Below are 15,822 nucleotides of genomic sequence, written 5' to 3'. Positions count from 1 at the left end.
AGGCTAAATATGAAAAGTTATCCACTACAATAGCACCCAAATTTTACATATCTCAACCCATCTACCACTCATACAAGTGCACATCAAGATTTTCAAATTTTTGTGTACAAAAATACCCTTATTATTAGTGTATTTCCAAAAATACCCTTAAGTTGTTTGACTTGGCAGCATTTGATTCAACATGTGGACCTTTCACTACACTCTGTTTCATTCTCTCATGAGGCCATATGTCTCTCTCTCTCTCTCTCTCTCTCTCTCTCTCTCATGTATAGTTCTCCTTCCGTCACTAAAAACTCGTAGACAAAGGACATTTATATCTCTCTCTCTATAGCCTCTCCCTGTACAAAGAGACTTCGGTTTTTGGTTTTCTTATTCTCTCTTCGCCCCTCTCTCTCTCTGGTCCCGCGAATTCAAGCATTCGAAGCCATAGAAGCTGAACTCTCTTAAACCGGGTAACCATTCTTCACAACCTCTCTCTCTCTCAAAATATATTTGTGGTACAAAGATGTGTTTTTTGTGTGTATATATAGCCACTGTTTGTTGGGTTCTCTCTTTTTTCTTCTTGTTTTCAAGTGTATCTTGTAAAAAAATTGACAATCAGGGCTATTCAACTCATAACCATGCGTACCCATTTGTCCAGGTATTGTCTCTGACGTGGGTTTGGCTTTTTTCGAGCTATTCTTGAGAGGTTAGCGAACCTTATGTCCATTTCATTCCGTATATGTGTTTGGTTTGTATGTTAAACGACTCAATGTACTTCAGTCTCTGCTTTGCTTCGCATATCTTGTTATTTCTCTGTATGAGTCAGTCAAAATTTGGTAAGATCATATGGGAATTGGTGATACAAATAGTGGTTTGGACTGAGTTTTGTCGGTTTTGGTTCTTTGTATTGACTAAAAAAAAAATGTACCTTTTTCAGCTTACTTAATTTTGTGTATTTTGCCATTGATCTTGTGGTCTTTTTTGCTATGTTTACTTGTTTGGTGGCTTCAGATGGTGATATCATGTGTGGAAACGGATCTGGGTTTCGGGGTAAGTCATCCTGTTCTGGGCTGTTGATCTTTAATCTCTGTTTGGATGTCCTTCTTATTCATTCTGTTTTGCGTGCATAAATTTACTATATGGGTTTTGTTGGGGAATTAGCTTACAGATTTTTATTTCATATGCTTGTGATTACAGTTCAGCTTTTTCCTTGATTGTCATGATCAGAGTGAAGGGAGGGAGTTTGGGATTTTATTCCCTAAAAGTATTTAACATATTTTTTCTTAGGTTTTCATTTTGTCTTTGAATTTTGGTCAGTTAGAAGAACTCTTTAACTTTTGATTGCTCCACTCTGTTGAGGGTTTTTCTTGAATTTTTTGGTGTGCAATTGTGTTAGCATTGGGTGATATGCATCATAATCTCAAGTGTTCATGTAGTCTTTATAAATAATTGTTACTTGGGAATTAATAAAATTGGGAAATGCTATCTCTCTTGTGTGCATACATGCACACTAAGAAGCATGGATACGAATACGGACATGAGACAATGATTTCGAAAAAATTAGGATACGGACACCGGAGGATACGGAAATTTTTATTTATTTTACATATATATATATATATATATATTTCTATGTACATGAAAATAAATTTAGAGCATAGATATATAAGAAGCATTAGTGTATATGTGGGTGTATTTTTATTTTTTTCACTTTCTTCCATCTTTGAAAAACAAAGAAAATAAAATAAAAATTAGACATGCCTCCATGACCATTACTAAATTAAAAAAAACGACGCCCAATTAGTATACACTAATACGTGTTTGGGAGGGAAAATATTGGTTATACACTTAACTTTTGGCATAATGCACAAAGTGGTTGCCCCTAAATTTGAACCCATAGCCTCAAGATTATTAGGAGGTTTTACCATTGAGCCATTACTAAATATAAATCCTAAATTAATTGTCAATTAAGAAATCAGATTTCCTCAATTTTTAACCTTTCCTAACTTTTTAACTTCATTTCTAATTTAATCACATATTAAGTTATATGTAAACCGAAACCAAACCAAAACAAAACAAGCCTTAAATTCAATCAAATGAGATTGGTTACATGAATCCTTCTTCTCTACTCGACTCTATCAACGACCATTTGGTTAGTCAAATTAAGGAGATTAATATCTCTATTTACTAGACTAGCTCATGTCAATTTAGGTTTGCCCTTTCCTCTAACAATTCTATCTGCCGTCACTATATCACATCTCTTCACTACTGCTTATGTTGATCTTCGTTGTATATGACTAAACCATCTCAATCTATTCTCTTTTAGCTTATCTTCTATTGGCGCTACTCTTATCCATTCACGAATATACTCATTCCTAAATTTGTCTTTTCTAGTCTTGCCACGCATCTACCTCAGCATTCTCATCTCAGCAATACTCATCTTATCTGCATGTTATTTCTTAGTTGCCTGACATTCCATTCCATTCCATACAACATCACTGTTTTAATAGTCGTTCTATTCAATTTTCTTTTTAGTCTAGTTGGTACTCGTTTATTGCACAGTACCTCAGATGCACTCCTCCACTTAAGCCACCCCTCTTTAATTTTATGGACCACATCTGCTAAAATCTCTCAAGCTGTTGTGATAATTGATCCTAAATAATAAAAATGTTCACTCTTAGGTAGTTCTTGGTTGTCAATCTTCAGTTCTCTGTTGTCTCCATCATTATTGTTACTAAAATTACATTCCATGTACTCTGTATTAGTTTTGCTTATCCTAAATCCTTTAGATGCAAGTGCTTCTCTCCAAGTCTCAAACTTAGTGTTAACTTCTTCTTTAATCTCATCTATAAACATGATATCATCTGCAAAAAGTATACACCATGGCACTTCATCTTGAATATTTCTCGTCAACTCATCCATAATTAAAGCAAAAAGATAAGGACTTACGGTTGTTCCCTGGTATAACTTAAATACATATTAAGTTACATATATTTATACATATTTACAAATATATACACACATGGTTATATAGCTAGCTAGCCACATGTTAACAAGGTTTGCTTCATTCTAGATTGGTGAAAGTGAGAGTGAAAAAGAAAGAAAAAAGACAAAAGAGATAGAGTAGAAATTAATTATTAGTGTTATGAGTAATGGAGATAATTCTTGTTGACAAGGTGTAAAAATCCTGTTATTCTTCATAAAGAATGCATTTTCTGTTAGAATATTTTCTTATTTCCTTATTTAGATTAGATTGTGATTGATTGTGATTCCTTAATCAGTCAATCAATCAATCAATATAAAAGGTGATTCCCTAATCAGTGCCTTAGGACTTCCTTTTATAACAGTTGATTGATTAATATAAAAGGTGATGATATCATAATCATCACCCAAGTTTTGTATTCTTTTAAATTATATGGTATCAGAGCCAAACCCTAAAAACCGTCACCCACATAGCCGCTGCCACCAACCAGCCATCACCGATCACACCACCCATCCTTCATTGTTGGTCCCTGAGTTTTTGTGGGAACCAGCCAAGGTCCCACAGAGCTCTTTCGGCTTTAGCCGAAGGCCCTTCTGGCCTAGTCGACCCTTGTGAGGGCTTTCCTAGCCTCTCTTCGTGTATTTCGGCTTCTGTGGATGAGTGTTTGAGGATTGCCCATCTTTTGTTACCCCAAGTTTCTTTCCCTCTACTTTTTTGAACAGAGTTCAACATTTGTTTTTATTGGAGGTTCATTTTCCCGTATTTGATTTATTTTTTGGATCCATAGATGACCCAGCAATCTAATTGTTATGCTCCTATAGTGGTCTGTATGTGATTTTGCTTGTTTCAGTCCATTCCACTCCTCTTTCTATTCTTGTGATTCGTGCAAGGTTTTTTGGGTTGAAATTGTAGAGTTCTTATGGCTGACCTAACTAGTGAATCTACCACTACTTCTCACCATCTAAAGGGGAGAGCTCCAGTCCAGTTATGACTTTTACATCTGAGAACTTGAACCTTGACCTCAAAATCACCACCGCTCTGTTTAATGGTCAGAATTACCTTTTATGGTCTCAGTGTCTGACACTTTTTCTGAAGAGTAGGAGGAAGATGGGATATATTAATGGGAGAGTTCAAGCACTAGGTATTATGGATCCTGGCTATGACCAATGGAAGATTACCAATTCTTTTATCATGGGGTGGCTCATTCATTATTCCTGAGATTGGGGAAGGCCACTTATCCATGGATATTGCCCAGGATATTTGGGAAGCAGTCGCTGCTACTTATTCTCGAAAAGGGAATTTTTCTCAGTCTTTTGAGTTGCGCCGGTCTATTGAGCACTCAATACAGGGAGAGCATACAGTTTTCTAGTATTACACGTTTTTGACTAATGGTTGGAAACGCCTAGATCATCTCCTAGATTACAAGCTTGTTTGTACAGTTGACTCAGTTGGTTACCAGAAGTTTCTTGCGCAAGAAAGGGTCTTCAAGCTTCTGGAAGATCTCAATGTGGAGTTTGATCTGGTCCAGAGTTGTGTCCTTGGCATGGATGTTCTTCCATCTCTTCAAGAGGCCTTTGCATATGTATAGAACGAGGAGAGTCGTCGTTCTGCTATGTTACCATCTGCTACTGGAGACCGTTCAACATTACTTTCTGCTCATTCTCGAGATGGAGCTGGTTTGTCACTACCACTTTTCCATCCTTCAGGAAAAGATGCTGTGTTCTATGATTATTGCCGCAAGCTGTGGCATACTCGTGAGACGTATTGGAAGCTTTATGGGGCTCCATCAGGGAGTCAGGATGATTGGTCTGGTACTAGAGGTGGTCGATCAGGGCAGTCTAGAGGACGTGGCTCTAATCTACGGGCCCATCAGTCTAGTGATGTTGACATCCTTGATTCTACTTCTGCTTTAGTTGGTTCGACTTTTGATAGTTTATCTAGCATGACTTCTCCTAAGCTTGAGGTTGTTCTGCGTCATTTCCTAGCCTGCCAGTCTTCTACTGTTCCCAGTACATCTTCCTCGTTGATTGACCGTTTAGGTAACTTAGCCTATTCTCCTAGTGCTTTTCTTTCCCATAAGTTTTTGCCATGAATTATTGATTTTGGTGCCTCAGATCATGTCTGGGTCTTCTGACCTTTTCTTAACATATAAGCCCTCTTCAGGTCAAGATAAAGTTAGGATTGCAGATGGTACTGTTTCTTCTATCTCTGGGAAAGGTTTAATTCATGTCACCCCTACCTTATCTTTGTCTTCAGTGCTCTACGTTCCCAATTTTTTTGTTAATCTTCTATCCTTGAGTCTTATTACTAAGGATTTGAACTGTAGTGACATTTTTTTCCGGATCATTATCTTTTTTAGGACCTTGTCACGAGGAGGATGATTGGCAGTGGTAGTGCAAAAAATAGTCTCCATTTCTTGGGTCAGCCGAACAAGCTTGCTCATCATTTCATCCAGTTCCCAACGACCAAGGAGGATTTATGGCTGTGACATCGACGTCTTGGGCATCCTTCTTTTCATTTACTTAGGCATTTATTTTCGTCTGTTTTTACAAATAATAATGTGTCTGAGTTTCTTTGTGAGTCTTGTCAGCTTGGCAAACAATACCGAGCTTCTTTTGCTCCAAGTCTAAATAAAAGTTTAGCTCCTTTTTCTTTAATACATTTTGACGTGTGGGGTCCATCTCGTATTGTATGTTTAAAAGGGCATAGATGGTTTGTTATCTTTATCGATGATTTTTCTCGTACTACTTGGGTGTGTCTCATGAAAGAAAAAAGTGAGATTTTCTCTATGTTTCAAAATTTTCATAAAATGATTTGTACTCAGTTTGGGACAATTGTCAAAATCTTGCGTTCTAATAATGGGGGTGAGTACATCGATTTGGGGTTAGAGAGCTATTTTTTCACTCATGGCATTATACATCAGATATCTTGCACTAATACTCCTCAACAAAATGGGGTTGCAGAGTGCAAGAATCGCCATCTTCTTGATATGGCTCGCTGCATGTGTTTTTCTATGAATGTACCTTGGTCCTACTGGGGTGAGGCCGTTCTGACCACAACTTTTCTTATTAATCGTCTTCCTACCCAGGTTTTGCAAAAACAAGCTCCACTTCAAGTCCTTCTTAGTTCAGAGTCTTTGTTTTCCATTCCCTTTAAAATATTTGGCCGTGTCTGTTTTGTCCACAATCATTCTCCTACTTGTGGTAAGTTGGACCCTCGCTCTCTTAAGTGTGTTTTCCTCAAATAAGGGGTATAAGTGTTATCACCCTCCTTTTCGTAAGTCTATGGACGCCACCTTCTTTGAGTCCCAGTCCTACTACTTGTCTTCTTCGGTATCACTGTCATCCCTTCAGGAGGAGCCTTGGTGTGAAGAGATTCATGTTGTCCTTGTTGCTCCTATGGTGGAGCCAGTTGTTCCTGCACCACCTATTACTGGGGCTATAGAATCTAATACCACTAAGGATAGGGAAAGACAAGTTTATGTCAGGAACAAAGATAGATAGAAAGTTACTTGGATACAAGAGACCACTTCTGCTCACCCACTGCCATCTCCTGATTCTAATAGGAGTCCAGGTAACTTGGAACCTCTTATTTCTCTTGAGTCTACTGATATTGCTTTTCCTGACACTACTGATCTTGATATTCCTATTGCCAAGAGAAAGGGTGTGAGATTTTGTACTTAACATCGTATCTCAAATTTTGTGTCATATTCTCATTTGTCTTCCTCTTATAGAGCCTTTGTGTCAAACATTTCCTTTGTCAGTAGTCCTAACCATTTTCAAGATGCTCTCGCTACCTTTGAATGAAAATTTGCCATGATTGAAGAAATGAAAGCACTTTGTAAATATGGCACTTGGGAATTAACTGAGTTACCTAAGGGCAAACGACCGGTAAGATGCAAATGGGTGTATACTGTGAAGCACAAAGCAGATGGTTCCATTGAGCGTTACAAGGCTCGACTTGTGGCAAAAGGCTTCACTCAGACTTATGGAGTAGACTATCAGGAGAGTTTTGCACCAGTGGCTAAAATAAATTCAGTCAGAATACTTCTTTCTCTAGCAGCTAATTTAGATTGGCCACTTCATCAGTTTGATGTAAATAATGCTTTATTACATGGTGATCTAGAAGAAGAGGTATATATGGACATTCCTCCTGGTTTTGAGGATCATCAGACAGAGGGTAAAACATGCAGGCTGCGGAAGTCGTTATATGGTCTCAAATAGTCTCCATGGGTTTGGTTTGAGAGATTCACTTAGGCTATACTTAAATATGGTTTCAAACAGAGTCAGGCAGATCACACTTTATTTGTGACATATTTCTCATGTGGTAAGACTACAACTCTCATTATTTGTGTGGATGACATAGTGCTTATAGGTGATGATAGTGAGGAAATAAGCCTGTCGAAGAAATATTTAGCTAGTAAGTTTGAAATCAAAGACTTGGGGAAACTTGAAGTATTTTCTGGGAATCGAAGTTGCTCGCTCCAAGGATGAGATTTTCATCTCACAAAGGAAATGACCTTTTGAAGGAAACATGGATGCTTGGATGTAAGGCCTGTGATATCCCATTGGAACCTAATCAGAAACTTGGTGATGATGAAGGAGGAGCAGTTGTTGATAGGGAGAGTTATCAGCGACTAGTGGGTAAGCTCATTTACTTATCTCACTCTCGTCCTGATATTGCTATTGTTATTAGTATGGTTAGCTAGTTTATGCATACTCCTTGTTAAATTCACTTAAAGACTGTTATGAGAATTCTGAGGTACTTGAAATCTTTTCCTGGAAAGGCCCTTTACTTTTCCAAACATGATCACCTCAGAGTGGAAGCCTATACAGATGCTGATTAGGCAGGGTCAATAAGTGATAGGAGATCTACATTAGGATATTGTACCTTTGTGGACGGCAATCTTGTTACTTGGAGGAGTAAGAAACAGAATGTGGTGGCTAGATCGAGTGCAGAAGCTGAGTTTAGAGTTATGACACAAGGTGTGTGTGAACGCTTGTGGATCAGACTGTTGTTGAGTGATCTGGGGATGAGCCAGACAGGCTCTATGCAGCTATATTGTGATAATAAGGCTACTATCAACATAGCTCACAATCTTGTTCAACATGACATGATAAAGCATGTTGAGATTGATCGCCACTTCATCACGGAGAAACTCACTAGTGGCATGATATCTACTCCTCTTGTGAAGTCAGGTGGACAACTTGCAGACATCCTCACCAAGGGAGTTGAGAGTAAACCATTTCATGACATTCTAGGTAAGTTGGGCATGCGAGATATCTTTGCACCAGCTTAACGGGGAGTGTTAGAATATTTTCTTATTTCTTTATTTAGATTAGATTATGATTGGTTAATTAATTGATTGTGATTCCTTAATCAGTCAATCAATATAAAATGTGATTCCTTAATTAGTACCTTAGGGTTTCCTTTTGTAACAGTTGATTGATTAACATAAAAGGTGATGATATCATAATCATCACCCAAGCTTTGGATTCTCTTAAATTACATCTTCTTCCTTTGGAAGTCAGCTTTTGCAATATGAAATTAAAAGTGAAGACAGAGAACCAGAAAAGAAAAAAAAGAAAAATAATAGAGAATTTATAAATGTAAGATAACTGAATTTTGTTCCAAAGGCATAAAAACCCTGCATTTTCTGGATGCAAATGTTTCCTCTTTGCCATCTGTCATTCGGTTTATTGATGAAGGAGAGAATTTGAACTCAATGCTACACAATAAACCACAAACATTGTCACTGATTTTTCTATTGTGTGTTGGATGCACAGCTTAAAATCACAGTGCAATTGAAAATCAAATGCAATTGAAGACGTAATGCGAAAAATAATTGAAAACTACCAGGCTATTTTTTTCAGAAAATATATGAATCTAATAACGAATAGAAAGTCCAGACAAGGCTCTTGCCATCAACAAATCCAGAAAAGCAAGGTTCGTTCTTGCCATCCAGGTTTCCAGGTTGTGGATTCTTACACACATATACATTGCTCCAGCACCGGTTGTTGACTGTTCAAGCCTGGTCAAAGATCATGGTGAACTAAGACAATGCTACTTCCATACACTGTTTCTCTTCGCCTTCTTCGTTGCAAAGTGGTCTTTGCCTTCCTGCCATAGTAGTCTTTACCTTTGATGTTCTTTCGCTGAAGCCCTTTTGAAGAGAAACTTTAGCCCTTGCGTTTTACCTCATCGATCATCTCCCTCTACTTCACTGCCATGGAAAGTGTAAGAATTTATGTATTATTGATTGATGTCTTGATTGATAGATTACAAGATTGATTATATTCTGTATATTACAATTCCTATATATAGAGGAGAAGATGGTAGTGGAGTGTGTGATAGTGGAGGTGGTAGGTGTGGAGAAAGATAGTGGAGGTAGTAGGAGTGTGTGATAGTGGAGGTGGTAGGTGTGGAGAAAGATAGTGGAGGTAGTAGGTGAGTGGTAAATTCTGGTAAATTCTAACAGCCCCCCGCAAACTCAAGGAGGAGAGAAACTAACCAACTTGAGTTTGGAGAGAGTAACAAAACAAGAAAATACATAAAAATAAAAAAGGATAGGAGACACTGTATGGTCGTGTCAGACCGTTGGTGAAGACACTGTATGGGGTCATGTAGGACCGTTGTAGAAGACAGTTTATGGGGTCATGTCGGACCGTTGTAGAAGACAGTTTATGGGGTCATGTAGGACCGTTGTAGAAGACAGTTTATGGGGTCATGTCGGACCGTTGTAGAAGACAATGTTGTGACAGTTTACGGAGTCTTGCTGGACCCTTGTAGAAACTAACCGGAATCTATGTCGGGACAGTTTACAGAGTCTTGTCGGACCCTTGTAGAAACTAACCGGAATCTATGTCGGGACAGTTTACAGAGTCTTGTCGGACCCATAAAGGAGCTAACCGGTATCAAATGTCGGGACAGTTTATAGAGTCTTGTCGGACCCTTGGAAAAGTGGCACCCTCAAAAGGTGTGCCCAATTTTGTCAAAAGGCGTGCCATCAAAAGGCGTGCCCAATTCATCAAAAGATGTGCCGGACATGATGGCGAGGCACGTGGGCGCCTTGGCTTGCGTGCCCATTTGTCGGCTGGTGGTAAGAGGCGCGCGATGCGCGTGGCTGCCTCGGCTATAAGACAGAGGCTGAGGCTGAGGCAGAGAAAACGGAGGCTGAGGCATACCATTCTGAAACCTCTGAAACCAACCTTCTCTGAAAAACTCTGCCTCTTCGGAGAGAGAAACTGTGGAACACTTTGTAGCCCAGAAAAATGGCTTCGTCTTCCCGCGGGCTGCTCACCCTCTTTCCCGACCTCAACGAGTCAACAGGAGAGAGAACTGGTGCGGTGGCACTGGAACCTCAACCAAGTGCCCCGGAGTTTGCTCCGTTGAATTTTCCGATGCGGTCGGTGGAGCAAAAAATGGCGGTGCTGTCAGATGTGGAGGCCAATCAGTATACTCTGAAGGCATGTGTGGAAAGCATGACGGCGGTCACAAATTTGTCGAACCGGCTGCAGAGTAGAACAAATGAGGTGCAGCATGTAAACTCCCAGCTGGCTCTGCTCCAACGCATGTATAAGGATGCGCGAGCAGAGATAAGCGTGCTAAGGGCAGAAAACAAGGAGCTGAAGCGGAAGGCCACCGTGATGTTCCGTTTTGGAGGGCCGCCATATACGGCAGTGGAGGAGTATGGAGGAAATGTGCTCGGTGGCGTAGGAAATCCGGAGGCCGGACTGGCACGGGACACCCAAGATAAAAGTAAGAAGAAGAGACCTGCAGTAGAATAGAGAAGGGAAAAGAAAAATCCCACTGTGGGGGTGGGGGTTTTGGTTTGGTTTGTGTTGTTTTTTTTTTTTTTGTTTTTTTTTTTTTTGTTTTTTTTTGTGTAAAATGGTGATCGGGGTGAGCCCCAACAGGAATAAAATGAGTGTGGTCTGCAGTTCTTCTTCTGCTGTTTTTTTTTTTTTTTTTTTTTTTTTTTTTTTTTTATCAATGTTTCAGTATTATATTATAAAATAATATAATAAAATATATGATTATTTTATAAAAAAGAATAAAATAAAATAAAATAAAAGTAGGGATAAAAAAAATATATATATATATATTATAATAAAAAAATATATATGAAAGAAAGTGAGGGATGTGGGCGGTGGATGAAAACAGGTGAGAGGCATTGTGTTTAAAAGAAAGGAAAAGAGGGGTGACAGCAATTGTTTGTTTTTTTTTTTTTTTTTTTTTTTTTTTTTTTTGAATAAGAAGAATAATAATAATAATAATAAAAAATAAATAAATGAGTGGTGGTAAAGACGTCTTGGCAGATTCAAAACTTAAAAAAAAGAAAAGAAAAGAAAAGTTAAAAAGAGGAGGAGAGAAGGGGTACAGCCCACGTGGGTACATCAGTGTGCAACATGATCAACTCCCTCAAAAAGCAACAGGCCACTTTCAGAGTCTAATCAGGCACAAAAAGCAACTGGGAATTCAACCACACCGACTTCTGATGTGATGGAGGACCCCTTCGTTGTTTTAGAATCAACTTCAACCCATACAGTTCCATCCCCCGGGCTGTTCAACGATCCACTTGACGAGATCAGTAAGCTTGGTAACTCTGGAAGCACAAAAGTCAGTGGTTCATCAGTTAGTGGTGGGGTATTCGATGACATAGATCCCTTTGATGGTTTTGGAAAATCTGTTCCTGCATGTTCAACTGAGATGCATAACAGGGTGAAGGATGGGAGCCCTTCAAGGACAGGATCAAGCATGGGTAGAACACAAACTTCTGCTAGTTCTGAAGGTGGAGCAGCAGCCGGTGGTGGAGTGGCTGGTGGAGGAGTCGGAAGTGAACCTCGGAAGCGACTGGAGGATCGTCTGTTTGAGGCCATTGTTGGGGGCGGCGGCGGAGCCAGGCGCATCGGGCCACGGCAATGAAGCCGACGACGCAGAGGTATGGAGGTTTTGCTCTGGCGAGGTAGGTGTAAAAAAAAAATCTTAGCGGATTAGATTGAGGTCCGGCGGGCGGCCAAGGCGAGGTTGCCGCCCGCCGGTGACGCGAAAAAAAATACTAAACTCTTAACCTTGCTCTGATACCATGTAAGAATTTATGTATTATTGATTGATGTCTTGATTGATAGATTACAAGATTGATTATATTCTGTATATTACAATTCCTATATATAGAGGAGAAGATGGTAGTGGAGTGTGTGATAGTGGAGGTGGTAGGTGTGGAGAAAGATAGTGGAGGTAGTAGGAGTGTGTGATAGTGGAGGTGGTAGGTGTGGAGAAAGATAGTGGAGGTAGTAGGTGAGTGGTAAATTCTGGTAAATTCTAACAGAAAGGGATCAGATTTTTGTATTGCTTTCAACACTCTCCTCTAAATCTTCGAATAAGGATTTTTTTAGTTTGAATCATGTAAAGTATTTTTTTTTTTTGTTTTGTTCTTGAAAGATGTTGAGATCTTCCCCCCCTCAAACATGCTCGAGTGATTAGGAAAATGTGATGAGTTGCCTATGTCTATTACTACCAAAAAATTGGATGGTTTGAGCTATATGGCTTGCGCTCATGTAGTTAAAGTTTTCTTTTTTGCATGGCAAGAACTTGTGCTTTCTTACTGAACTTCCTCCGACCAGTGATGATAAAGCCTATGATGATTGGTCTAATGAGGATTTCGGTATTATGGGTGGTTTTGGTGTAGTTTGGAACCCCATATTGCCTACAGTGGAATTTCGTGAAACCTCTAGGTAGATTTGGGACTCCCTTGCAGCGTCATTCTTGAATATGTTAAGAAATAACCAAACACACCAACAATGGCAAGAAGAAAACAAAAACAATCTTACATAAGAAACGACACAAAAGATTTATGTGGTTCAGTAAGATTGCCTATGTCCACAGCTCACACCAGTTTCACTATATTAAGAATGAAAAGAGAGTACAATTGGCTGCTACAGAAAGCAACACTATGTAGGTGTTTGGCATGTGCTAAAAAAGTGTACTTTTTTTTGCATACATACACTTATTTAGGTCACATCAATCAACATCTATCAACATCTTCTCTCTACTTTTCTATCCACTTTCTCTACTTTTCTACACATTTTTTTTTTTAATTTTATTTATAAAAAGTCAAAAAATGCACTTATTTAGAACATCTTAAATCACCCATATATATAGTGCTAAGGTTACATCAACAATTACCAAGCTACCCTTAGTGCTCAAAAAAAAAAAAAAAAAAAAAATCAGGGAGAGGCTTGGACCCCTTACCCTTGAGGGGAGGCACCCCCAAACCCCTCATTGGATCGAGAACCTTGTGTCTAGTACTATCAGGCTCAATAAACCCCAATCTCCCACTTAGAGATTGATCCACTACACCAAATATGATAACTCTATCCAATATAAAGCAACTAGTGTGAGACTTTCTCCGTCTTAAGCTTGAAGACCAACAGAAGTTGAACACGTCTTTAGTTTCTCAACACTGACTGTCTTGGTGAACATGTCTGCAAGATTATCTCTCGTATGAATCTTCTCCAAGATAAGTTAATTATTCTCTAACAGATGAAGTGGTACATGATATCGATGTGCTTGGTCCTTGAATGAAAGGCTGAGTTCTTTGCCAGATGGATTGCACTCTTGACTATCACTAAACTACCGACAATTGTTTTGTTCTCTACCCAACTCTTTCATGAAGCTCTTCAACCATACCATTTCTTTACATGCCTTTGTGGCTGCAACATACTCCATCTCTGTCATGGAGATAGTTACATGCCTCTGCAATTGAGATACCCAACTGATTGCTGCACTATCCAAAGTAAACACATATCCTGTAGTGCTCTTCCTACTATCAATATCTCGTGGTGATAGGAAGTGTACACATTGTGGTTCCTTAGGTCATACTGAACCCTGGTGCTGGCAGAAGTATGATAAGCTTGCTTATGTTCATCAGGTTATGGATGCTCCATTTCTTCTAGCTCTGTTGATTACCCGATTAATTTTCGTGAGGCACTAACTACTCATATTAGCAAGCTTACTGAGCTCATCCGTTCTCTTTATACTGTCTTTTTTCATCCTCTACGGCAACTCTGGCCGATTCAAGTAATATTGCATGTATAGCTTTGAACTTTCTCTTGCTACTAATGATAAAGCCTATGATGATCGGTTCAGTGAGGATTCCGGTGTTATGGGATGGCTTTTGCATAGTTTCGAACCCCATATTACTACTACAGTGGAATTTTGTGAAACCTCTAGGAAGATATGGGACTCCCTTGTTGATTCATTCTTGAATAAGAGTATTGTTTCTAGATCTGTTTGAGCATATTTTTGCTATTAGGCAGCTTGGACAGTCTTTATCTAAATATTATAGTGGCCTTAAGAACTTTGGGATCAATTATTATAGCATATACCCTTCACTATTGATTTGGCTCAACAGAAGAGATATTGGGAGGAGTTTTTGATGCATCTTTACTTTCAGGCTTAGATTCTCATTTGCGAGGTTTCAAAGATTAGATTCTTGCCTTGAGACTTTACCTTTTGCTACTAATGCCTATTCTCACCTATTGTGGTCTTCCTTGGGATAGAATCATGCTATATTTACTCCTCATCTCAATCCTTACCTCTTTCTGCATTGACTTATAGCAGTGAAGACTGTGTCCATACCTGTGGTGGTTTTTATGGCAACTCTGGTAACTGTGTCTCGCATATTGGTTCCCGTGGACCTAATTACCATGGTAATTCTTCTACGAGCTCTCGTAATGGTGGCTCTCGTGGCAAACATTATCATGGTTTTGGTTCCACTTCTCATGATGATAGGAAATGCACACATTGTGGTTCATTGTGTCATACTGAACCCTAGCATTGGCAGAAGTATGGTAAGCCAACTCATGTTCGTCAGCTTATGGATGCTCCATCCTTTCAGTCGATATTTGTTTCTTCTGGCTTTGTTACTTCCCCAACTAATTCTCATGAGGCACTCACTAATATTAGCGAGCTTACTGAGTTCGTCCATTCTCTTTGTACTGCTCTTCCTTTATCCTTCACAGCGACTCTTACTGGTTTAGGTAATATTGAATGTATGCTGTATGGCTCAATCCATCTAACCTTGGCTCATAGATTGTGGCACTGGTTTCAATTTCTATGATAATTCATCTCTTTTTGATGCTTTACATCGTGTTGCCCATAATATTATACTTGCTAATGGGTCTCGACTTGTTAGTGACCTAGGTACTCTCCACTCCACGTAGTCCCTCTGCTTACCATCTAGTCTCTATGTTCCTAAATTTTCTTTTAATTCACTCTTTGTTAGTCAATTGACTAAAGTCCTACATTGTTCCATAACCTTTTCTCCTAATTCGTGCATTTTGCAAGACCTCCAGACCAAGAGTATGATTGGTTCGGGACATGAGAAGGTTGACTTATATTAGCTGGACACTAATAGTTGTCCTCATCGTCTTTCTACTATTTTGAATGCTACCGTGTCTTCCCTACAGTGGAATTTCTGTTTGGGTCATCGGTCTTTGACTAAGCTTAAGTTAGCAATTATTGTTTTGAGACGTGTCTCAACTTGAGTGTGAAGCTTGTCAACTTGGAAAGCATCACCGTAGTTTTATGGAAATAATAATTCAAAACTACATTTCAATCAAGTGAATCCCTTAGATTTGTATCTGCCAGTGGTCTATCACAAGAACCACCTAAGCAACCCCCGCTTTATTGGTTGCTAACTAGAAGGAAATCGTACCTATACAACCCCGTTTTACCGGGCTGCTAACTAGAAGGTTATCAGTACTTATTGTGAGAAGATTGGTGTATATTTTGTATATATTCTGAGAGATTATGTAAACATTATGTATAGTTAGAATTATTCATATTTCCTTTAT

General features: G+C 39.0%; 1 protein-coding gene across 4 annotated transcripts in view; it reads left to right on the top strand.

Moving 5' to 3' along the window:
• The first annotated feature begins 201 nt into the window (after nucleotides 1-201).
• The window catches only part of LOC114282840 (uncharacterized), a 39,915-nt gene continuing 24,294 nt past the window's right edge, over nucleotides 202-15,822 (top strand). For 3 of the 4 annotated variants that reach the window (XM_082914944.1, XM_082914946.1, XM_082914945.1), the window contains exons 1-3: nucleotides 328-452; nucleotides 641-688; nucleotides 994-1,032. Coding sequence is in view for 1 of the 4 variants with exons in the window: in XM_028225585.2 (XP_028081386.2) it covers nucleotides 994-1,032 (39 nt within the window). In the remaining 3 variants the exon portion in view is untranslated. Of the gene's footprint in view, nucleotides 453-640; nucleotides 689-993; nucleotides 1,033-15,822 lie in introns of all 4 variants that reach the window. The other variant, XM_028225585.2, reaches the window with a different exon arrangement.

This window comes from Camellia sinensis, chromosome 2, assembly GCF_055761805.1.
Source record: "Camellia sinensis isolate YWXY chromosome 2, ASM5576180v1, whole genome shotgun sequence".
Classification (NCBI taxonomy): domain Eukaryota; kingdom Viridiplantae; phylum Streptophyta; class Magnoliopsida; order Ericales; family Theaceae; genus Camellia; species Camellia sinensis.
The sequence above is the reverse complement of the archived record's forward strand: the minus strand, read 5'-3'. Positions and strand labels throughout refer to the sequence as shown.